Below are 25,124 nucleotides of genomic sequence, written 5' to 3'. Positions count from 1 at the left end.
TCACTTTAGCATGTGTTTTTTTAGAAATATAAGGCTGAGACTATCGGTTCATCACCAGAACGTAGGAAAGAATTCCCGGCCATTCTCACGGCTGATTGTATGGTTTTATCTATCTTCAGAAAGCATATTGGTTTTGCCCTGTCAGCATGGCTCAGAGGTTGAGCACCGGCCTCTGATCCAGGAGATCGAGGTTCGATTCCCGGTCAGGTCACGTGCCCGGGTTGCAGGCTCGATCCCCAGCAGGGGGTGTGCAGGAGGCAGCTGATCAGTGACTCTCATCATTGATGTTTCTCTCTCTCTCTTCCTCTCGCCTCCTCTCTCTGAAATCAATAAAGATATATATTTTTAAAAAAGAATGTATATTGTTTTTGAAAAAAGGCTTGAATTTTTGCCTTTATACTTAGAAATTGTGGGATCATTAGACTTGTACAGTGATCAGTAAAAATCTCTTATTTTCTTTATGAGGTTTCAGCCAACTTTTGAGATGCAGGTTAGTTAACAACAGAATAAAACTCGAGAGTGAATCTAGTCCTGTCTACCAGTTATGATAAACCCAATAGCCAACTTAAGTAGTAATTTGCATTTTTTAGGATGCCTGTATTGATACGGCTGTGCATTTTTTTAGTGGGTAAAGTCCTGTTTGTTGAAATACCTTTAGCTTGATATTGCCTAATGGTGACATTAGATACATTTAAAAAACAACTTATCTATTATCTGTTTCATCCAGCAACATCCTGATTTGGCAGGAGTTATTTTCCAGGGCCTGTTCCCTTTGGGGACAACATCCTGTGGGATTCCTTCTGTTTCCCTTTTACTTCCTGTGTAATTAAAGAACCCTTAACAAGAACAAGTATAGCATGTGGGGTGGCTTTTTTTCTCTTGCAAATAAATATGGACAGAGTCTCCCCTGGAGCTTAAATCTCAATTGACCAAAATGCTTTGAATTTAATTGGCAAGCACATTTAAAATGAAAGGTAAAATAAATTCTATTATTGAAACATAAGTTTTGCTTTGTTTTTTCCTAGTTTTTTCCTAGTTAAGATGGGCTAGGTATTATAATGGAATTAAAACGAATAGATATGGGGGAGACAATAGAGAACACCCATTCAAGGCCGGGTGATACTGATGATTGGAAATGCATGGAAGCCAAGAGTCAGCCCTCCCCTCCCCTCCCCTCCCCTCCCCTCCCCTCCCCTCCCCTCCCCTCCCCTCCCCTCCCCTCCCCTCCCCTCCCCTCCCCTCCCCTCCCCTCCCCTCCCCTCCCCTCCCCTCCCCTCCCCTCCCCTCCCCTCCCCTCCCCTCCCCTCCCCTCCCCTCCCCTTCCCCCTAGCTTGGGGGATGCCGGTGGGTTGTCTGTTCAGTTTCCATGGGGCAGCTGCTTCTCTCCGCTTGGTCCCGGCTCTGCCTGGCCCTTTCTCCTTGTGCTGTGGCCGCCGCCTGGAACCCGAGGAGCGCCCCCCTCCGCCCAGTTCCGGGGGACGATGCCAAGGGCATGGTGGCCTTGATGAACGGCTCATTTCCTGCCGTGCCGCCATCCAGGAGGAAGTGTGCGCGCGATGGACTCTGTGAGATGTTTGTAGATAACAGGAAGGGATCACGGTCAGGAAGAAGAACCTTAGAAATGGTCGATCAAGCTGATAGTTTTATAAGTTCAAAGGAAGAAAATGTGAATGAAACTTACACACCTTCTGTGTGACACATTGCCCATGCTCCCCAGTCCCCCGCCTGTCCCTTCGCTCTTCTTTCTTCCTCTCCCAGGAAGGATCTGTCTCCACCTCCAGGGTGGAAATCCCCACCCTCTGTAGGGGCGCGTTTCACCCAGGACTGTCTGCCACGATCCACGGGACACGGGACTCCTTCAACAGTGTGTTTTCCACCGTCTGAGTTTACCAGCCCAGCACATAATCGCAGAGAGGTTGGGGGTTAAGACATCGGGTGCAGACAGTGTGGGGGGAGGTTGGGCTTCGCCCCAGCCCCTCAGCACCTCCTCGCTGGTGTGGAGGGTAGAACATGCCTTCTCGTTTCCCAGCAGATTTCTAGTTCACTGAACCGTCTCCCGGAAAACACACGTACACGCACTTGCCATCCCCCACGCCAAACCAGAATTCTGAGACAGTAGCCTAAATCTGTATCAGTGGGGCCTCTTAGAGTTATAAATGATAGGAATCCAATTTGAGTTAGCACTAGTGCTAAGGAGAGCTAACGTTTATTAAGCATTAACTACATGCAGCTGCACTGTTAGGCCTTCAGGATACCGTCCAGTGGTCGGCAGAGTTGGACCCTTCAGCTCCAGAGAGAGAGTCATCTAGTCGTCTTCTTGTAACGTATGAAAAAGAATATTGAAACGTAAAGCGCATTTATATATGCGACAATACAGTTATACTTTTTGGCTCAGTACAGTATGCCCTATTTAATGCTTTTGTTTGATGTTTTTATATGTCAATGATACCTATTTCGGAATTGGACCATAATGATAGCTTGGCCTAGAGCCAGATGCTATTCCTACTTTTTTCTGATTTTGAAATCAAGTCACCACAGTAGGAATGGAATTTGAAAAGGGTCCGTCCCTCACACCTTTAGGTCTCTACTGAAATGTCCACATTGTACTTATCCCTTTTCTGATTTTTGAAACAAAATAGCCACCTCTCATTTCCCGCACCCCCTGACGAGTCCTCTGCCCTTTATATTGCTTTAGTTTCTCCATAATTCTTATTACAGCTGACAAATAGAATATATTTTTCTATGATTTTTTTGAAATAGCCGTGGTTTAAATATGAACATTGAAACCTAAGACATCTTAGACAACATAAGTTAGTTGGAAGGTGGAGATGGGCAAGCTATTTTGAGCAAGGTGTTAAAAACACCCATCGTGTTACATCCTGTGGGTTGGTCAGTTTGGAGAGTTAATAAGTTAAAAGAAAAATTCTTTAGTTACTAAAGGTTCGCCTTCTACATTCTTTTATGTAAAAATCCTTATAACAGTGAAAGCCGTGTGTTTGAAAATGCCGAGAAGAAGCGGGGCCAGCTGTGGGGTTGCCTCCCGATCGCCCGCAGGCGCCTGCGTGTCGTTCAGAGCTCGTTACTGGCCAGATGAGCGGGCTCCGGGCATCCGCGACGGCGACTTCCGCTGTCACAACTCACACTGCTCTGCGGATCTCCAGCTGACACCTGGGGCGCCATGTACTCACAGTGGGCCTCCCCAGGCCTTGAATTTAGGAGTGGAGGAGACCTGAGACGTCTTCAGTCCTAACCTTTAGTTTTCCAGAGGAGCCCCTGAGTCCAGGGCGCTGCTGACGGTTCCCCTGCCGTTCTCGTGCTCCTTCTGAACAGTGTTTGCTCTTAGCACCTTCTGGCACCAAATATGTGATGTGTCTCCCCCGTACCCCCAAACAGATCCTCCGAGGTGTACGTTCCATTCAGTCCCAACACTAACCGCCCGGAGTCAGCGCAGCCCCCGCGAGGCTCAGGGCTCAGGGCTCAGTTCCGCAGGACTGCCCCCTCCTCGAGTGTTTCGGTGCCTACGGTACCGGCAGGACGCTGGGAACCGGAATACCCTGAACTAGAGGTTTAAAGCGTCAGCTCTGCTCTGAACTGTTTGCATTTTCATTGTGGATGAAACCTGCTCATCAACGTTCAGGGAATAATATATCCAGCACCCCAGTGAACAGCATGACCAGAGGGCTGGAAATGGAAGAGTTTATCGATGGAAGAAAGCTTGAGACGCGCTATTAAGGTTGACTATGAATTGGAAAGGGGAAAGGAAAGACCATTCTGGAAGGAAAATCCTGGGAATAAGCTTTGCAATAAATATGGGGAGATCATTTTAAATTATTAACATCTATTTGCATATGAATTCTGCTTAACTTTGACCACGTTGCATTTTGATATTTTATAGCCATCTGTTTGTCATAAGTGATACCACTCGAGTCGGTATTATTGTATTGCGATTGATTTCATATATAATTTTAAAGCATTATTGTCCACATATTGTTCATAAGAACAACTTTAAAAGCTATGCTGAAAAGAAGTCTTAATACCCTTTAAAAAACCCACCTAAATTCTTTCTACCATTTACCAACTAAATTTTAGCAAGAACTTATTAGAAATGTTTGTAGTCAGGCCCTGTGTCTGAGCTCTGCTTCTTTTGGGTAAAGATTTTAAGTGGAAGTTACAAGCATGAGTTTTGAAATAAACTGGTTTTGAATTAATAAAGATGTACCTTTCCATACAAAGCAAGCCTCACTCACTTGGGTTTGTAGTTTTCTAAGAGCACTTAACGGGGTGTTTATTTAATTTGATCTTAGTCACAAAGCAGTGAACAGTCTCATGCTTGAGAAACTCCCAGGTCCTTGTGGTGGTTCGACCTCTCCAATCCTGGTGTAGAGTCCCCTGGATGTTAAAAGCAAAAAGAAACAGAAGCCACATGAGTCCAGCTTATCAGAAGAAAGAACACTTAATACTAAATTTAAACCACTTGAAAATAATGAACCGTGAGGTGTGAAGTTCAAGACAGGACCTAGGAAGTCCCCCAAGGCTCTAATCAGTTATCGTTTCCATTGAATTCTGGATTTTTTTTTCCATCTCACTTATAGAAAACAGCCACTCTTAACTCTAAGTATTCTTTGCCTTTATATTTTAGTACTCAAACACCGCTCCTCTCTTGATATTTTCTTTTTTTTCTCTCTCTTTCTCTTAATCTATTATAAATTAACTGGTTAACTGTTTCCTGGTTGATACTAGAAACTAGTATTTTTGCATATATTTTGAAATGTATCTGCAGTTACCTCTGCTACCCCCCAAAAATGACTTTGTCTAATAAATATTAATCAGAAGCTGCTAGAAGCCTGCTTTTAATGTGCCCAGTATTTACTTTGCCCGCAAGGGCTGGCTGGTTTCTCCTGGTTGTAAGTTCCTGTCCCCTAGTGATGTTCCCTGGCTTTGGAGACACTCGTCCCCATCAGTGGTCCAGGAGGAAGCTTTCTTGAATGGAGGCTGTCATCTTTGGTGAAGGAGGTACAGGTGGTGTTGCTCCATTACACAGAGGGCTTCCCGTAAAGTTTCACTTAAATTGTAGTTCTTTAAACGAAATAAAACGCGTGCCTGGTGTGTGAGACAGCAGATCTCTAAACCCAGAGGCTGAAAGCCCATTGAAGGGGCTGCGTGCAAGTCCCCTTGTTCTGATGGAAAGATACAGGCCCCGGAGCCAAAGGAATGACTGCTGATGCCCCGGGGAAAGCCAGACTAGTGGGCAGCAGATTTCCTGGCCGGACCTAATGGTCACTCAGGACTTGAAATTCTCAACTCTCGATTCACCTAGATCTTTGTTCATAATACAATACTGTACAAATATCAATACCAACAATTTTATTAGATTTGTACTCATTACATTCGCCTATAAGTAATAAAGACTGTGATCTATTTTGACATTAAGTACATCCCTTAATTATATTATAAAAAAATTGTAAGCTATACATTGGCATTATAAAGATCTTTTAAGATTAAAAAATCAAGGTTTAAAAATGTTTAATTTTGTTTTCTATGCGTAGTCGATGTTTCAGGTGGATGTATCGGGTTGAAGTAAATGGAATTAACTTTGGTAGTTTACTTGTGACTTCAGCTGCCAAATGCCCCCACTTTGAGACAAAAAAAGATGTGGTTTTTTTACAGGAAACACTGTACAGGATTGTGGTTTATGTAAAGGAAATGCCCACTGAGAAACAAAAATACTGTTAGTCCTTAGTGGTGTCCTTGCTGCTTGAAGTGAAATGAGTTGGTATGAGTAACCCTCACTCCTACATTTGATGTTCAGAATTAATCCTAAAGCACTTTAACGTAGGGCTTGGTAGGGACTCCGTGTTTTACCTGACTTGCTAACAGAATGCAGTTAGGGGAGGCGACCACGTGAAGGCTGTGTGAAAATGGGAACAGATGGGTAGGGGCCTTTGGTTTGATTTTGACAGTATCACACAAGGCGTCAACCCAGATTGAAAACCCCACAGTGGTGCAGTGAGCGATGCTATCATCCTACGCATTTGCTCTGGAGACTAGGAGTGGATCTGTAATTGTCCTAGAGTAATTCCTTTCACAAGTCATTGAGTCTGTTTGACTAACATTTCTCTGTGTAATTGGCTCGTCCTGGCAGATGGATCAGGGCTGGAGGGAGATCTCCGCGGGGTGCCTGCTGCTCTCCAGCATCTGTAATTTGTGATGTGAGAAGCTGCTGGTTCGAGTTTTCAGTGTGGACACACCTGCATAAATAGGGCTGAAAGAAGCTCTCGACTTGAGTAGGTCAGACCTCTCATCTGGCAGGTGCATCACAGAGGGGGTGTTATCTTCTGTTTTTGAGGTTGCTCACTGTGGTTGGCAGAATCGAGGCCTCGCAATGATGTCCAAGCCCTAATTCCTGGAAACCGAATATGGTACCCTGAGATTTCTCAGGTGTGATTAAGCGAAGGACCTTGCGATGGGGAGATTATTTAGGATCATCTGGGTGGGCCCAGTATAATCACATTGATCCTTAAAAATCATAGAACCTTTTCCGTGGATGTCACCACGGATGATTCAGAGTAGAAGAGACTAGATAAAACTAAAAATATATTTATATTAAAATATTAGAGAGACAAAAAGAACTATATGGAAGGTGATCTATGAGAAGTTATTATATTAAGTTTTAGGTTATTAGCATATTAACTTTTACTAAAGATTTTTCTAATATTTATAGAGCAAATGGTAGTTACAATGAAAACATTTTTAATACAAAAACTAGAAAAAAGTGACGCTATTTAATGTTCAGACACAGTTGTTACCTGCTTTAAAAAAAATCTAGACTGAGGCTGGCATTATGCCTTTATTTCCCATGTGTTTCCTCTCTTGTATTAATATTGGTTTCAGATCCTATCAGGACGATCGATTTGATTAAAGCCGACACGAGCTCAAGGACTTCACCCTCACAGCCTGTGTCACGGGGCCTCCTGTGAGAGCACTTGGCTGTAATGATCAGTTGACCTGTCAGTTGAGCACCATAAAGCTTAAGTGCCCGGAAAAGGCTTTGGTTTCTCACTGAGACTGGAACGAGATTCTTCCTGAGAAGCATGCACGTAACATCCATCAGCCGGCTGTTTGTAGAGTCGCAGCCCACGAGAGTGATCATGAAGAATGACCTTACATTTTGTATGGGTTTCTGAACACTCACACTTATATTATTGCATTGAGCCATTGTGAACAAATATTCTTATTATCTCTGTTTACATATAAAACTCAGATGGGTTAATAACTGTCTAAGGCTAGTAAACAGTGGGGTCAAGAGAAACACATTCATTCTTAACCGTATGCATTGCAGGTACATTTGAAGTGACTTCACGTTTCACATGAATGACACTCCTGAAGGGAAATGTACTAACCTTAAGACGGTAGCAAGGCAGGCGCTTACAGCAGAGAGCTGTGACCATCAGTCCCTCGTTTCATGAGGAGGCACTGTCATCTCAGTGTGGCTGGAGGTGGGCAGGTGACAAGAAGCGACTCCTTTCCTCGGTGGCCGATTAACCTGGCTGCGTAGGTGTGGGCGCCGTTTCAGCGTCGCCGAGCAGCCCGATGCCTGTCCCGAGGAAGGCGCGGGACAGCCTCGGCCGAGAGCAGGGACAGATTCGGGCAGCTGATGACATTTAAGCGGGTTTGGAAAGGTAACCGAGATTTACCCTGGCACTTTGTGAGAAGCTGTTTTATTTTGATGTAAAATCAGAGAGTTCCTTCGAGGTAGGAAAGGCCGAAGTGTTTGTGGGTAGGACGGTAGACAGAATGGGAGGATTTCGGCGGGAGAGCCGTTATGATATCCATGCGCTTGACTATCTCGATCATGAGTTTTTCTACATGTCCTTCCTCCATCTATTAAGGAGGGACAGGCTGTGGAATTTCCCCCCTCCCAATAGGTTATTGTCTTTGAAATGAATCATAATATTTGGTAAAGGGTAGTTATGTGCATTGTTATTTTTTTACCTTATTTCGTTGTCTTTTCTCCCACTTTCATCATTTTTGTGTGTGTGTGTGTGTGTGTGTAATTTTCACCTGAGGATATGTTTTTATTGATTTTAGAGAGAGAGGAAGGGGGGGAGAGAGAGAGAGAGAAACATCAATGTGAGAGAGAAACATCCATCAGTTGCCTCCTGTACATGCCCCAACTGGGGACTGAACCCATAACCTTTTGGCGCCCAGGACAACACTCCAGCCAACTGAGCTGCCCCGCCAGGGCCCATCATTTTAACATTTCTATTTCTCCTAAGGTCCTGAACACACTTTGCTTTCAGGACTTTTTCTTCTAAGGCTATAATAGCACGAATGAGTATTTTAGGAAACTTGAATGCCAGGATTGGTAGTGCTTCCCCTAGGCCTTCATCCATGGTGAGTCTGCCATAGAAGCTGCTGCTTCCTATTGTATTTCTCCAGAGACAGCCTCAGACCCAGCGAGGCCACTCAGCACGGCTCCCACAGGCAGAGGCGTTACCCCGCCTGCCCTTTCCGCATCCAAGTCATCGGGAAGCTTTCGTCGTTTCTTTATGTTTACGGGCCTTAACGAACACTTGGCCCTTGTTGTGAATGAGAGAGGCATAGACTCCTGCTTTCTAAGTATATTGGATTGGAAAGATTTTCAAGAATCGGTTATCAGGGAAATGAAGGTCAGATGTTTTTGTCCGGTGTCTTCGGGGAAGAAGACGGGCGGTTGTTGTTGTAACTGTTGTCATAGAGTTTAATCCTGCAGGCATCACACGTCCACGCTGGTAAAGCGTCAGGAGGAAGTACTGGGGCCGTGCAGATATTTTTACAGGCACCACACAAAGCTACGGAACAAATTCCCCCACCCTCATTCTTTTTCCACTTAAAACTTAAAAGTGAGAAATTTCCATTACTCTGACAAGTACGATTTGAGGCATCCATACGCTCATCACTAAGGTTTCAGAGATTAACTTTTTGTCACATTTGTTTCATGTCATTTTTCTTTTTTTTGTTATAAAAAATGTTTATATGCAGCTGAAGCTTCCATGCTACCCATAATTTCTATTCTGTCTCTCCCCCGAGGTGATTATATGTGCTCATATATTCAAGAGAAGAAACAGTCCCTGTTTGTAAGAAGTTGTGAGTAATACATTTTGAAGGAGAAAGAAAGCTAAGTTGTTAGAGACAAACTTTTTGGTTTCTTTGATGAAATAGGTTTTGCTGTTTCAACTAGAGCCCTGCATGAAAGGTTCAGAAAATGTCATAGCCTTCCCCCCGACCCCACACTTGAGTGAAAAATCCAGAGTGCTGATATTTAAGATAACAGACAGAAAAAATATCTACACATAATAGGTGATTTCTTTCTAACAATTCAGGTGTCGTAAAAATCTAATCGAACAAAAAACTCCATGTATATTTTGACTGACAGACTCAGTCTTCTTGGGGAAGTCATGCTCTTGAGTGGAGGCCTGTAGGATACGCTCCTTTTTATTCCCCCCTAATGACGAGAGTAAAATGGTAGGAGTGAGGCACCAGGAGGGAGACTGAGTAACAGCTGCCCGGAGACCTCCCGGGAATATCCTTAGCCTTCGCCTCTGTGATTATTTTGTACTTTTATTACTTATTATTGTATTTGTAAATGTGATTTATGCTGTTTGTGTCTTTTAAATGCATCCATTATTTACAGAAACGACGCAATTCAGCTTATTTTTAAAAGATGTTTTTGAGATGAATCTCTGGTGGCGCATGTAGTTCTAGTTCATTTTTTTCACTGTTCTAGATAATACCAATATAGACTGTCTCATAGTTTACCCCCCCCCTTCCTTGGAGGCAAATAAACTTGAGTCTGTGGGACTCCTGAGCAGCTATTGCCGAGAGCAGCATCAGCATCTTAGGGTAGAAATCGCCGGGGTGCATTTCCACGGAGGTTAATGGAGCAGAGTGCGCCCGGATCTAGATGGATCCTGCCTGATTGATCGGCGGTGGGCCCTGGAGACGGTGACATTAAGAGGGAGGCGGACGTCCTCTCCTCTGGGAGACTTGCCTTTGGGTGTGCCCACGAGCTGCTGACTCACCACAGCCTTCAGATCAGCTCGGCGAGGGCCACTGCCCACCGCCCTCACCCCCTTAAACCGGGCCCAGATGGCAACCCGCTCGCGGCAGTCGGTCTGGTCAGGAGTCCCTCTGTGCCGTTTGGTGACAGGCATGCTTCCTGTTGTCCTTTCCGAATTAATCGCCTCCATGTGAGCGGCGTCTGGAGCTCCTTGGGGTGGCCCTTGGGAATCAGGGCTCCTGAATCTCTGGCTGCCAGGTGAGAGTGTGGAGCTGGGTCCAGAGCAGTGAATTTGAAGGACGTCTGCTAATATGTTTGATTCTGTGCAGAAGCCATTGCTACCTCCTCCCAAACACATCAGGACGCCCGTTTGGGAGAAGACCTGGCTTCTCTAATGTCAAACCTGTTTTTTGGTGTTTTTTTCCCCATTAACCCTTGATTTTTTTTTAGAGAGAATGGAAGAAAGGAGAAGGGGGAGAGACACTTTGATGTGAGAGAGACACACAAAGATCGGTGGCCTCCCACAGGCGCCCGCCTGACTGGGGCTGGGCATCGAACCTGCAACCCAGGTATGTGCCCTTGACTGGGAGTCGAACCCACGACCCTTACGTGCGCGGGCCGATGCTCCAGCCACTGAGCCACAGCATCCCAACCTTTTGATGCAAAGCGCAGCTGGGTTGGTTTTTCTACGCACAGACCATGGTTTGAGCTTATGACTCCCCGTTGCAACTTGAACTGTTTTAAAACAAGACAAAGTTTCAGCCCATATCACCTAGTCCAGGAATTGCTCGAGGTACCTCGGAATCCCTTTGAGAAGTCAAGTCCAGCGGCGTTTCTCAGGGGACCCTGATTTGTAGTCAGTTAACAGTCATTCCTGTCCCCTCCTTAGATGTTTCCTTTTTAGTTGTTCTTTGTGGTTCTTAGTGGTTTTCGTGTTGATTTGTAAGAGCTGCTTGGTATTAAAAGCATCAACCCTTTGTCTTTAGTACGATTCTGTTTATGGTTGGTTTGCTCTCTGATAGTTTTACGTTTTTATGAGTTCCGATCTGTTGAAATGTCCCTTTATGGTTTCTCCCCATCACGAGGTATGCTTTACTTGTGATGAATCATGAAAATCTCTCACGGCCTCGAATCCCTGTGGCACGTAGTGGGGGAGTGCTCTTTTCATCGGGAGGCAAGTAAGGGTGATACCCCAGAGGCTTCGGCTGTGTCCCGTCTGGTGACCTCGCCACTGCGCTGAGTTGACAGTAGACAAAGGAAGCCTTCAGGAAGCAGTTCTAAGAAAGGAACTGTAAGGTTTTGCTTGTTTTCCAGTTGCCAAGAACGACACGAGAATTGCTTTTAGGGGGAGAAAATTGCACCTTGGAACGCAGCGGAAGGATCAGAGGCACAATCTGATAATACAACAGCCCCCTCCTTCTGGGCAGGCTCCGCTCAGCCTTGCGAGCCCCTGGGAGCAGCTTATTTGTAGGGAAGTTATAAAAAAAAGAATCCTGCCCGAATTCGCTGTATACATACAGGAACTTAGAAAATTTTCCTGCCCTTTGGCCCAGAAACTTCACTGTTAGGACCTTACCATCAGGAAATAGACACATGGGCAAATTATCTACCTACCTACCTACCTACCTACATCTATCTATCATCTATCTATCTATCTATCTATCTATCTATCTATCTATCTATCTATCTATCTATCTATCTATCTATCAATCATCAATCAATCACCTGTCTGTATCTGTTTATCCATTTATTTGTTGATGGATATCTGGGCTGTTTTCAGCTTTTAGCCTCTGTGATTATTTCTGCTATGAACACACGTGTCCGGTATCTGAGCACCGTCTTCGGTTCCTTTGGTACGCTCCCGCAGCGAAGTTGCTGGGTCGCACTGCCATTCTGTTTAACCTTTCTGAGGGACAGCCAAACCGCTGTCCAGGGTAGCTGCCCCAGTTTGCATCCCCAGGGGCAATATGCAGGGGTTCCAGTTCCTCCACACCCTCGCCAGCTCTCGCTTTTTAACAGTGTTACAGCCGTCCGGATGGGTGCGCAGTATCTCCCTGTGGCTTTGGTTTGCGTTTCCCCGAAGGCTGAAGGTGTCGAGCACCTTTTTGTGTGCTTATTGGCCATTTGCAGGTCGTCTTTGGAGAGATGCCTTTTCAGGTCCCTTTGCCTGTTTTTTAATTGGGTGGTTTATCTTCCTCTTGTCGAGTTGCAAGAGTTCTGTGTGAGTGTGTGTGTGTGTTCTGGAGAGTACACCCTTATCAAACACACACTTTGCAAATATTTTCTCGCATCCTGTTTAGTGCTTTAAAGGCAATTTGACAAAGGGTGTGGCTCTTTGGAATTTTGCTATTTTATGCACATTCACGGCTTTTCTCCCCCCTAATCACTCTTCCTAAAAGCAGTGTCTTAGGCCTGGCGGGTTGTGTTCTTGTCATTCCCATTTGCCACCCCTGGGCTCACTCATGGCCCGTGTTCGCGAGCACTTCCTAAGCGTTAACGTCACAGCCCACGTGACTTCCACACCTCTACTACAGATGGACATTTTAGCATCAGAACTGCGAGAAATCCTGTGTCAGCTGCACCTCCCAGGACAGCGGGTGAGGATCCGTACTTTGAGATGTGATTAAATATGCATGTCGAAAGCATTTTTCTAAGCGAGCGCCTGGATGCGGAAATCAATCATCTTCGTTCAGGGGCGTGGAGACCGCCACAGTCGCGTCCTGCCTGATGACCGCAGCCCCGTCTCTCTGTAAATGATTAAATCCCAACATTTGTTCCTCATTTCTACATGTCTCGTTAGGGGAACAAGAGTAGCGCCGCTCAGTTTCTGTTCCCGCTGCTCCTCGCCCCGGGCCCTGAAATCTCTTGTCCCGCTCACTACAGAAGAGGAAGGGGCAAACCCGACGAGCCCTCCTGCCGCTTCTAAAGCAGCGTTTCTCCGAAGCTGAGCTCCACTGAGCGCTCCTGCAAGGCAGCGCCAGCAGGCCAGCGTGCACGTGGCTGCCAGCGTCGCCTCGGTCACCCTGCCCCCACCCCATCCCGAACCACCGGCCTCCTCTCCAAATCCTCGCTCCCATGTGCACAGGCTGCTCAGCTGTTCCCCTGCGATGGGGGTGTGGGCAGGTGACAGGTTTGAAGTGTCCGACAGCCTCGATGTGGCCAAGTAGAAGGTGGACACGAAGGGAGCGAGATTGAAGGTGCGGAGAGAAACTGGAAGCCGGCCCAGTAGCTGCGGCAGGAAATAGGCGGCCCGGGCTGGGGCCGAGGCGGAGGGGCAGAGGGGCAGAGGGGCAGAGGGGCAGAGGGGTGGGACCTGAGACAGGTTTTGGAGGGTGAGTCGGTGGGATTTAGACCTGGGTGTGAAAGGAAAATACAGATCTGGAAAGTTTCCCCAACCTGGAGCCAGGGGAGGGAGAGGGAGCCTGGGGGTGGTTCGGGGGGGAGAAGCAGGTGGGCAGGAAAGTTGCCCTGTGGGGTCTCCAGAGGCAGAGTGCAGGGGCAGGGAGGCAGGTTGGCAGGAAAGATGCCCTGTGGGGTCTCCAGAGCCAGAGTGCAGGGGCAGGGAGGCAGACGCAGCAAGACCACAGCTCTGTGGAAATAAATGCCCCTGAGACAAGTGCACGTCTGTTTGGTTTAGAAAAAAAAAAACTTTGCTTAATGGGCCTCATCTCTTAGAGCTTGAAAAATATCCACTGTAAAGCAAATCGGAAAAATATTACTCAGGAAATGGTGGCTCCAGAGCCACTCAGACCGTGAGGTGCGGTGAGTCTGCTGAGAGTTGTGGGGGGCGGGGAGCAGGCTGGGATGGTGGGGACGCTGGGCCGGAGGCTGGCGATTCTGGCCCATCCGGCAGTGGCGGGCACACAGACCTGCAGGCCAGTAAAGAGCCCGGGAAATTCCCGGTTGCCCTTCAAAATGCAGCCAAGGTTACCGCCTCTAAGAAGCTGGTTGAGCCTCCCCTGGTCCGTCCCTCAGGCTGAGGGGACAGTTGGCTTTGCTCTCTCCTCTGGGCTGTGGCTGGACTTTGCAATACGAGGTCTGGATTGTTACTTAACACCCCTGTGGCCTTTCCCAGCAGATGGTGGGGTTTTTGAGCATTGGAAGTGTATAATCTCCACTTTACTGGTGATATCAGGTGATGGTGACAGTGATGGCATGAAAGGTTGTGGGTTCGATCCCCAGTCAGGGCACATACAAGAATCAACCAAAGAGTGCGTAAGTGGAACAACTAATCGATGCTTCTCTCCTTCCTTCCCTTCCTCCCTCCCCCGCCGTCCAAAATCAATTAAAAAAAAAAACTATGGGACGTTCCTCTATGCATTTAATATATAGAGACTTACCTATCTGTTATCTTCACAATAAACTTTGTGTGATAGATGATGGTTTTATCCTAAACTTATAGGAAGGGAAAACAAGGCACAGAGCATCTCCCTAACCTCCCCAGTCACCCAGCTGGCGAGAGGTGGAGCTGGGCTTCGAACCCAGAATCTCTGAGCCTCCAGCCTGCACCCCTAACCGGTCCAGTGCATAACTTTGATGACAGGAGGCAGTGTTCTCAGTAGAGCTCTACTTTCGAAGTCTCACAAATAATAGGTACAGGATAATTCCTGCATTTATGATCACAGTCAGGGCCCGCACACATTAGAATTTGGACGCTTCTCACCCCCATGGATAGTCCACTTTGGACCAGGGGAAATTCATTTCTCACGTTCACAGCTGGTGATACGGAGTCACATGCTGGTCATCAGGCTGTGCTGCTTTGCATTGCCCGGGGAGGAGGTGCCGGGGTGTTGTCCCCAGCGTCCTATGGTGTTCAGAGCGATTCCCAGGTGTTTCAGGGAAGATCTAAAACGTGTGTCCAGAAGGGACACAAAACAGCACGTCCTCATGGGGTCATTTACTCTGTGAAATTAGAATCGCAGAGAAAACAAAGATGATGAGCCGCGTTGGTTTCCTGGGTGAGCTAAGGGGAAACGGGTCGTCAGCCTGAGACTCGCCACCTGGCTGGGTTTCGAATGACGCCTCGTCGTCAGGGCAATAGCCCAGTGTCGGGGTGCCCGGGGAGGTTCCGACTCTGGGCCGCCCTGGCCTAGTCTGCAGGCCTGTCCTGCCTGAATCGCTCAGCCCGCATCCCAGGCCCGCACCCCCACGCCCATCCTCTGGGGCCCGGCTTTTCCTCCACGACCCCACGGGCACCTGCTCGGAGCCGGCAGGGGCCGGGGGCAGCGTCCCTGCCCAGCGGCGGCTGCGGATGCTAACTTCACGCTCCGGCCCCTCAGTGCTGCGGACCCTTCTTGAACTGCTGAGTTTGTTTTGAACTTGGGGCTCAAGCCTGCAGCCCCCCGATGGGCCCCGAGTTCCTGGGGAAGCGAGCCCAGCCCACTGTGAGGCTCACCTCCCTGAAGCCCTCCTCAGCCCAGCTCGCTGTTCAGGAGCCTTCCCGCTGGGTCCGGGGCAGGGTTGAACCTTCAGAAGAGGGGACTCAGGAGGTAGGTCCACAGTTAGCACTTTCAGGCAGACCTGTGTGCTGGTCCCCGTGGCGCCCGCCGGGCATTCCATCTGGCCCCGGCTTCCTTAGCCCGAGACCTTAGAAGGAGCTGTGACATCCCGCGCCAGCACCGAGGACGCATTTTAATCACATGTCACATCCGCGGCACTAATGTGCCAGGTGCGCAGAGGGCGAGGCTGCGCCAGAGGCCTCAGGAGAGTTGAAGTGGTAGCTTCGATCGTGGGCAGTGTTGCCATTTTTGGAAACTTCTTTCACAGTTTTTAAGCTAATGGGGATGGTAAATGTAAAACAGAGCTCAAACTAAATAAAAATCCTCATTAGGGTGAAAAAATGTGATGGGGATGGAGGGTCTTGCCACAGCGTACGTGATCTCTAGGTTTGAGGAGACAGATAATGGGCCCCTTTTTCAATTATTCATTCATCCCCCCTGGTGCAAGGCTGAGCCCTTCACATATCTTCACACGACAGTCCCTAATCCTCAGAGCAATTTTTACAGGGTAAGCATTAGTCATTTATTTGTTTGAGCAACAAATATTTTTGTGTTAAGTGGCTGTGAGCTCAGTGAGGGGGACAGACAGTGAAGGAGCAGTTTGGTTTCCCTGCACTTAAGGTATTTTCCACTGTCGGATGGGAAAGACAGACAGACAAACAGGTCGTTGGAACATCTTGTTGTGTCCTTAGATACTCTTCAGGGCCATGTCAGTCCACGCACATTTTTTGAAAAGCAATGGTCATAGCTTTGACCCACCTAAGAACCCTTCTTATAGAAATGCCCGCACACGATTGAGAAGATACTTGGCAAGCACGGTACTTACAGAGTCGTTCTAGTAGCAGAATGTTGAAAAGGCCCCTTGGTAGGAGACTGGTTGGACCATTATCCGGGGTCACTCCGTCTGTACAGAACACACACTGTTCTAAAAACACGACTTCGACTAAACAGTCTCTGTTTGCTTTGGCTAAACTGAGAGCTAATGGGAGGACTCCAGGTATCATCAGAGAGACACAGAACCGAGAGTGTCCTCAGAGAGAGTCACTCTAAGACGTGCTACGTAGTATCTTTCCATGCTCCTCTCCTCTGAATTTCTATCTTTATTTTTATATTACTCACAAGCCATAGATACTCCTTTTAAAGAAATAACAGGAGTTGGTTTCAGGTTGTGGATTTTCAGAAGTGTTTGTGCTTTATAAACAGTCAGCGCAGGAGGGAAGTAATATAGTGCCGTTGTCTGGCTCCCTCCGGTGGACAGTTTTATGAAAAAATCAAACTCTAGTCTTGCGGCGGGGGAGGGACGGGTTGTGAATAGTTCTGGTTATTGGTAGCAAAAGGAGCAGAAAATGCATTATGTTCCTGTAGACGCATGGCCATCCTTATAGAAAATCTCCCTAAGGAATAACATACATTTCTGTTAAAGTAAATATTAGCAATAGCAGAATCCATTGCTCTACTATTTTTCTTTTGATTGACTGGTGACACTGCTGGGACCACAGTGTCACATAGGATCAGAGGTGGATTCCACCACCCACCCCCCGCTTTAAAACAGTGACACATCGGGGGGCGGGGCAGGTAGAAGGGGGTAAAGGTGCGATAAATGGTGATGGGAAGAGGCTTGACTTGGGGGGTGAACACACAATACAATGTATAGATGATGGATTATAGAAGTTGTACAGCTGAAGCCATATAATTTTACTAACCAATGTCACTCCAATAAATTCAATTAAAAACACACACAAACCAAAACAAAACCCAGAAACAGTGCCACATCAGCTTAAGGCTCATGCTAAAACCCAACAATATAGTTAATTCAAGAGTCTAAATGTTACTCCATTAGGTTATTCCAGAACCTCCCAAAAGCTAGACTTGTCAAGACTAGACTCACTTTGCTGCACAGCAGGGCTGCCCAGTGGAACTTTCTGTGACGATGGGAATGTTTGATGTCTGTGTGGATATCGAGCACTTCAAGTGTGGCCAGTACAAATAAGGAACTTAAGTTTTTCCTTTTAAAATTTTAATTAACGTGAATTTAAGTAGCCTCGTGTGGCTAGTGGCTACTGTTTTGGACAGTGCAGCTTTATAGGATCTTGGAGATGCTGTACGAGTAGAGAGGCAAGACCTTTAGGATTACCTCGTCTCACTCCTCATTTTACTGGTAAGGAAAACGCAGGCCAGGTGGGTTAGTGGTCTTAGAGTCCTAAAGTTAAAGACAGGGGCACACTTATCGCCCAGGTGTTTATACTGTCCGGTCCCAGCTCTTCCCATCTGCACCCCTTTGGCATCTGCAAACTTACGTGTCTGCTGCCATTGTTAATATTAGATTGTAAAACTGCTGTTTTGGGAAAATAACTCATCTTTTCTGAAATACATGTTCAGTGAACACTTCCCTCTTTTCTCAGGTGATAGAAACCTTGTCGCGACTTTCCCGGACCCCGATAGCGTTGGCCACGGGAATCAGGTAAGCTTGTTTCTCTGTGGTTCATGTTTGGCGTAATGATTGCGTATCGAACAGTTACTGTTTGCAAAGCACGTTGCATAGGAGGACTGCATCTGGCTCATGCAGACTGCCTGGTCCGTAAGTGCCCAACACACATTTAAACTTAAATGTATTGAGCCAGTAAAAACTTACCCGCAGAGTTGAATGAGACACATTGGCTAAACATTGTTCTCATTTTGCTGGTGACTATCATTGATAAGGTTTTTTTTTCCCAAACTTCCTCCAACATTTCTATACATGTGATCCATCAAGACAAACACACATGCTGAAGTATTTTAAAAGACATTGTAATACTTTTACTTCCTGTAGACCATAACAGTAATTCACAGCTTTCAGGAGTTGAGGAAATAATCAGACAAATATAAACTGATACTTATACAGTTATTTGTATGGAAAGTTTGGTACTAAATGAAGAACTTGGAAGTGAATTTGGTTTAATGAATTCCGTCACCTCCGGGCAATGGGGTATTATGCAGTCGGAAAGCATGGAAATACAATTGTGTATGTCATGTTGGGCTTTTTCTGTTTAAAATACTACATACTTCAGTTAGTTCAGATAGAAAGTTATATTATTAATAACATTAGAAATAAAGAAAAATGATTTCAGTAGCCACATAGTCAGCCTGTAAGGACATGGAATGGGTTTCATTTTTTACCTTGTTTTCCCAGAGCTCCATACTTTTGTCTCTAGTCCTTAGGGGGTCTCTGTAAGTCTCTCTGTTGCTTCCATTTTTCTGTGTACAGTTCACATTCAGATTCTCAGGGAAAGGATCCAATCATATCTAACAGGACTGATCAGCAGTGCTGGGCAGCCCAGTCCTTGGATACAAACACAGTGACGTCAGGGAGGACACCCTACAGACCCTTTCTCAGAAATGGATTGGGCCTATGGATTTGGCAGCTTTATACAGAAGTAGTCTGTAGGCTGGATAAATGTTCAACACCTTCAATACTTAATTCCCTTTCCATGTCAGTATATATATATGGTATGTTATTATATGTAAACAGCAAATTTTGAAATAGCACTAGTATAATTTTGTGTATTTATGTATTTTTTGATTCTGAAAAGATACACATCAGAATAACTTTTTCTTGTTTAATTATTCTTATCTATATTTTCAAAATTTCCTACAGTGGACTTGTACTGGTCTAAGAGCCTAATTTAACTTTTAAAAAGATTTTGAAACTTTGGCATTTCTTATACGTTTTAATTTCCTTGAAAATGTGTAGGTTCCCCAAATGTCTTAAGTATTAAATTAATCCACAAACTAAGGTGAAAATCTGCTTTTCCTGTTAAGTATAATTATTTCATAATTATTCAGTGCTTATTTGTTTTTTCGATGGATCCTTTTGTTTTTATGAAAATTGACATGCTGGCAGCATGTGAAAAAGTAAAATTCTGGCTCTTTAGTGCAATGACTGTGATTTTGTTAGACATAGATTTAGAGCATTATGTGGGTGTTATATAAAAAATGTCATAGAAGCATGCAGCACACAAGGGAGCCCATGGCTAGGAACAGGGGATCAGTTCAAGTGATTTTCTTTGAACAGTGGGCAGAGAAAACACCCTATTCTCCCTGAGGTCTGATTGACTCATTTATCCAATAATTGAAAAAAAACCAACAACTTAAACACCTTAAAGTCTAAGTAGAAAAATATCAGAGTCAATAAGTGCATATATATATGTGTATATCATGGCATTTTTGTCTTCTAATAATTATCATTATTAGGTTGTTACCCAATTATTTGTCAGATCAGAATCCATAAGTGCAAAGAGCTAGTGTTGAAGGCAAGTCCTGTTCTCTGAACAGGAGAGCTGCAGGGGGGACCAGGAGGTGAGCCTGCAGGGATGTGGCTGGTGGGGGACCCGCTAAGCACAGCACCGGTGAGAGCACACCACCGTCAGAGGACGGCGGGGACCAGCAGACTTGTTGTGGATGATTTGGGGCAGCAGGTGCCGTAGCCTCCTGGGGGCCCCCTGACCCACCCACACTTGGGGAGAAGCCCCAGACGCTGTATCAGATGTGGTGACCAGTCTGACCACACTCAGCCTTGGTTTTCTGTCCCTCCCTCGCAGGCCCTTCCCAACAGAAGAGAGCGTGACCGATGAAGACATCTACAAGGCCCTGCCCGACTTGATAGAGTACGTGAGCACGGCCGCATCAATTCTGCATCCTCTGCGGGCTGTAACGGGGGGTGTCCAGATAGCCCCGTGGACGGGAAAGTGGTTTAATGGTTAATATCAACCCCAAACCCGTGATGGAGAGTCACAAGAAAATGTGCTTCAGCGGCTCTTGGTTGCTGTGGTACGTCCCACGGCGTGCAGGCCTCTGCTGAGCAGAGAAGCCTGCGCTGGGAAGTGCAATTTGGAGTGTCGGTGTCGCTGCCATCCTTGCTGGGCCCTGCGGTTGGTGGCCCTGGCTCCTGTTAGGAGGGGCAGGGCTGTCCTGAGAGCCTGTGACTGCAGGAATTCCGTTTTCTGTCCCCTCTGGATTTGCTGCCAGAATGCAGGAAGCTGTTTCCAGCCCCGTGGTTCCCACCAGGCAGTGACCTCCCCCCGCTTGTCCCCTGTGCCTTCCTTCCAGTGAGACCCACGTGGAGGATGCCGAGGGCCTGTACGACTGCGTTTACGGCGAGGACGAAGGTGGCGAGGTCTACGAGGACCTGATGAAAGCCGAGGAAGCCCATCCGCCCGTAGGACTGGCACTTGCCTTGTTTTTTAAGTTACTCCTGGTATTTTATTAGGAAAGTGACTACTTGAAGGACTCGATATAACTGCTTATGTAACTTCGGCTGGGACAGTTTTTGGTTTGTGTCCGCTCTTACCTTTGCTTGTTATGTATTTGACGGTATGTCAGACTGAAAGAACTGCTTTCTAAGAGATTTCCTTCCATAGCAATAGTTTCCCGATTCCCTGGAATTATGTTCCATTGCCCCTCTGCCTTTGCTTTGCTGGGTGACATGTTGTTTATCTCTCAGATCTAGTTTCCTTTACTAGGAAAACGACAGGAGTAGATCAGAGACTCCCCATGATTGTTTTATTTATTTATTTGAATCCTCACTTGAGGGTTTTTTTTCCATTGCTTTTCAGAGCGAGTGGAAAAGAGGGGGAGAGAGAGAGAGAGAGACATGGACATGAGAGGGACACATCGATTGGTTGCCCCCTGCATGCGGGATCGAGCCTGCAACTGAGGTTTGTACCCTTGGCCAGAATTGAACCCAGGACCCTTCAGTCCACGGGTCGATGCTCTAAGCACTGAGCCAAGCCAGCTAGGGCTCCCCATGGTTGTTTTGACCTGTAAAATGTCATGTTTCTACAGCTCCAGATGCGATAACAGGTCGTGGTTATATAGTTATAACCATACAGGTCATTCAGTTATGTGTTTTATTAGAAATAGAAAGCTTCACAGACTCAGCAACAGTTTTGATCTCTTTCTAGCTACTACCAGAGAGATTAACACATGAAATTGACTAAGTAATTTTAACTGGATCATTCTAATTGCAGAAATGTCCAGAAAATGACATACGATATTGCTGCCTAGCAGAAATTAAGCAGACAGAAGAAAAATATACAGAAACACTGGAATCAATAGAGAAAGTAAGTAGCCAGGTATCAGCCCTGATGCCCCACGACTGCCTTTAGCCTCAGTGTTTCTACCGCGCGTGTGTGTTTATATTCCAGTTTTCAGTAGAACTTCGGGCTTACAGATCTCAAAGCAGATTTAATCATTCCACAGCTATTTATTGATTGATTTTAGCATCTGAAATACACTAATCTAGGGATTGAGAATATGTCCATGAAAACAGTAGAACTCTGGTTCTCGGACATGGAAGAGTTCGTAATTTAAGCAAATAAGTATGCCAGGTGGTAATAAATTCTCTGAAGAAAAATAAGGCAGAGGAAGGGTCCAGAAGGTGATGGGGGGAGGACTGGTATTATTTTTTATCGAGTGGGAATGGAAGGTTTCTAGGATAAGGTCATATTTGAGCAGATAGTTGAGTGAATTGAGGAACCAAGCCAATGCACATCTCTCAGAGATGACAATTCCTGGGAGAAAGGCCCTTAGATGGGACCCTGAGATGGAAGAATTCCTTGAAGGAATGCGTGACAAAGGTAGAGGTTAATGGGTGGTCAGAGAGTTGATTGCTCGAAATGAATGCTCTGGAACATTTGTAGTTGTCGATAACGACAAGGTCTTGGGATACGACCACAAGAGTAGGGAGCTGAGCTAGGATGGAGCATGAGGTTACTGCAGTTCGAGGAACCAGAGGCCAGGCTATTCGAAGGGTCATCTTCACAGATACTGAGATGGCCAAGAAAGAAGATGGGAGTAGTAATGGAAAGAGATGTGGGAGACCAGGAAGACAGTTCTCAAGGAATGAGGGGAAATTGCACAGGCAGACTATTGATCTGGGGGATATAGAATCCCCACAAAACATCTGAGTGATAGTTTGCATCCATCCTCAAAGGTATCTCCAACATGTTGCCATTTTTTGCCAATTCGGCCAATGGCGTTCTCTTTCTTACTTTTAGAGCATTTATTGCCTGAACCTTTTATTTATTTATCATTACTACTTTAAAAAAAATTAAATTTATTGGGGTAACATTGGTTAATAACGTTATATAAGTTTCAGTTGTATGGTTTTATAATATACCATCTGTCAATTCTATTGTGTGCTCACCACCCAAAGTATTTTATGCTTTAAGTATATTAACGTGCATTTATGTTTCTCTAGCTCTGTTCAAGTGTAAAATCTTTAAGATAAGGAAAATAGTTTCTGCTTTTCCTTGAGTATTCATAATACTGATGAATAACTGACTTTCAATAAGTGTTTATTGTTTGTTGATGAAAACCTGCCGCCTAGATTAGGGTGCGTTGTGCTGAACCTCCCCTCTCTCGTCTCTTCTGGTAGTACTTCATGGCGCCACTGAAACGGTTCCTGACAGCAGCAGAGTTTGACTCGGTCTTCGTCAACATTCCTGTAAGTAAAACTGCGCCTGCTGAAGCTGGCGTACTGGGTAAAATTCTCTCTGGGTTCCAGATCCCTGTTTTAGCAGCCTCTTGTGTTCTTTAAGATTTTCAACTCTGTTTCCTGCCTCCTGAGTTCTTATAGCCGTGTTCTCAAGCAATAACTGATAAGACATATCTTTAACCAGAAGTCACTCAAAACACATGCAGAAGACACATGGATAAGATTCGCGTATTTTCCTTAAGTGCTTGTCATGACGAGGCAGTCTCAGTTCAGTGGTCCCCGGGGCTCCTGTCTCTGTCTTGTGAGAGTCCCCTTCTGCCCCGGTCACTTCTCTTTGGTTCCTCCAGCCCCTCGACCCCGTCTTGTGGACACTGTCCTGACTCCTTCCGTCTCCTCTACTTCCTGCCCTTCCTCCACTGTTTTTGTGTCTCTTTTCTGCTTCTAGTCATATCATCCTTAACTCCTATTTCTGAAATACACTTCCTTATGATTCAACAGTCTATTTTAATGGAACTTTTTTTCACAGGTTTATGTAAGCATCTCAAGTTCATGAGCACCTTCCAATTATCTTATAATCCTAAAAGGGTAGAAACCAGCCAAATGCTATGCCAACTGAGGTCATGCGAGGCAAGACTGAAGTTCTTAGACCTCCAGAACTGGCTTTGGTTCTCTTATATAGCTTTTATGTGTAGTACGTCGGCTTTGATGTACAGGCTTGCTTGTAGTGCTGATGGATCCCTTAGGTTTTGCTTCTGTTATGTTCAGTGTGGACGTGCACCAGTCATTTAGCTGTGGCACGTGGTCCTTGCCTTGATTTGGGCCCGATGAAGACGTTCTTGTTGCTTTGTAACATGGCAGGAAAGAAAGGTCACAACCTCAGGTGAACAGTTAGTTAGGATACAGCAAAGTGTATGTTCTAGGCAGACAAGGATCTTGAGCCACCTAAACCCGTCACTATAACCGAGGACCCATTGGACAGTTCCTGTTCTCACCGCCTTCTCACCACGTATCCCAGTTTCCCTTCCCCAGTGAAGTCAGTGAGCGCCCCAGGGCACAGGGGAGGAGATTGTGGGGAGAGCTGGCACCTTGGTTCCAGTTCCCTCATTTCCTGTGACGTGTGTTTACTGCCTGGCTGAAAATTACTTGCTTATCAGGAAAGAAGTAAAATTCTGTCTTTTGAGTTGCTTTAGGAAACCGCCCAGTACAATTTTCTGGGCTCCTTAATTCTGCCAGGAGTTGTGTGGTTTCAAGCACTTTCGTCTGATTGTTGACAGCTGAGCACAGGGACACCACTAGTTGACCAAAGCACAGATCTGCGTTTTCATGTCCCAAGGTCACGAGTTGTCACTTATCTTGTCAATGAAACATTATGCACTTGGATGGCTGTATTTAAAAATCTAAAGTGACTACAAAATGAAAATTAGCTGGACATATTTTCATACAAGGAATAAATTACCCTGTAATAACCAGTGAAATAATTTGTTTTTCACGGCACATTGGCATTTCAAGTCAGATCTGAAATTGCTATTTCCCACACATGTGGCCTGTCACTGTCCCTCCCTCTCCCCTCCCCTTCCCCGCCCTTCCTCCTGTCCTCTCCCTCCCCTCTTTACTGATGGGAGCAGGCTGATATGCCGAGGGCACTGGGCATGTCCTTGGATGGCAGTTCTAGCAACAATAGGGATTCTGGGTTGGGGGTGATTTTTTTTGGGGGGGGGGTTCTGATCTCCAGTCAACTTCAACGTTGTTTTCTTTTCTAAGGAGCTTGTAAAAGTTCATCGGAACCTCATGCAAGAAATTCACGATTCCATTGTAAATAAGAATGACCAGAACTTGTATCAGATTTTCATCAACTACAAGGAAAGGTAACTTGTGAATTCTAACTTTTGTGGTTCGTAGTGGGGGTTAGTATGACCATTGCTTAGAAACGGGTCTCACTACTGTTCATGAAGACGCCGCCCGGGCGGCGGCTAGAACACGGGACAGTTGACCTCCGGGCGGTCGGGTGAGCCTTACGTGTGTATCAGAAAAAAACGAAAAAGAAAGAAAAAGCACAAAGGCCCCGGATAGTTGCCCTTCAAGTCAGTGTAGACCCCTTTACAGCCCTGTACCC

At 46.0% G+C, this 25,124-nt stretch overlaps 1 protein-coding gene across 1 annotated transcript in view; it reads left to right on the top strand.

Annotated features, from left to right (window-relative positions):
- Positions 1-25,124, top strand: part of VAV3 (vav guanine nucleotide exchange factor 3) — a 157,829-nt gene that overhangs the window by 44,625 nt on the left and 88,080 nt on the right. The window contains exons 3-8 of the mRNA XM_081120315.1: positions 17,940-17,998; positions 20,115-20,180; positions 20,623-20,731; positions 21,543-21,635; positions 22,952-23,020; positions 24,773-24,876. Coding sequence (XP_080976441.1) covers positions 17,940-17,998; positions 20,115-20,180; positions 20,623-20,731; positions 21,543-21,635; positions 22,952-23,020; positions 24,773-24,876 — 500 coding nt within the window. The remainder of the gene's footprint in view (positions 1-17,939; positions 17,999-20,114; positions 20,181-20,622; positions 20,732-21,542; positions 21,636-22,951; positions 23,021-24,772; positions 24,877-25,124) is intronic.

This window comes from Miniopterus schreibersii (assembly GCF_964146895.1).
Source record: "Miniopterus schreibersii genome assembly, chromosome: 19".
In the NCBI taxonomy this organism is placed as follows: Eukaryota; Metazoa; Chordata; class Mammalia; order Chiroptera; family Miniopteridae; genus Miniopterus; species Miniopterus schreibersii.
The sequence above is the reverse complement of the archived record's forward strand: the minus strand, read 5'-3'. Positions and strand labels throughout refer to the sequence as shown.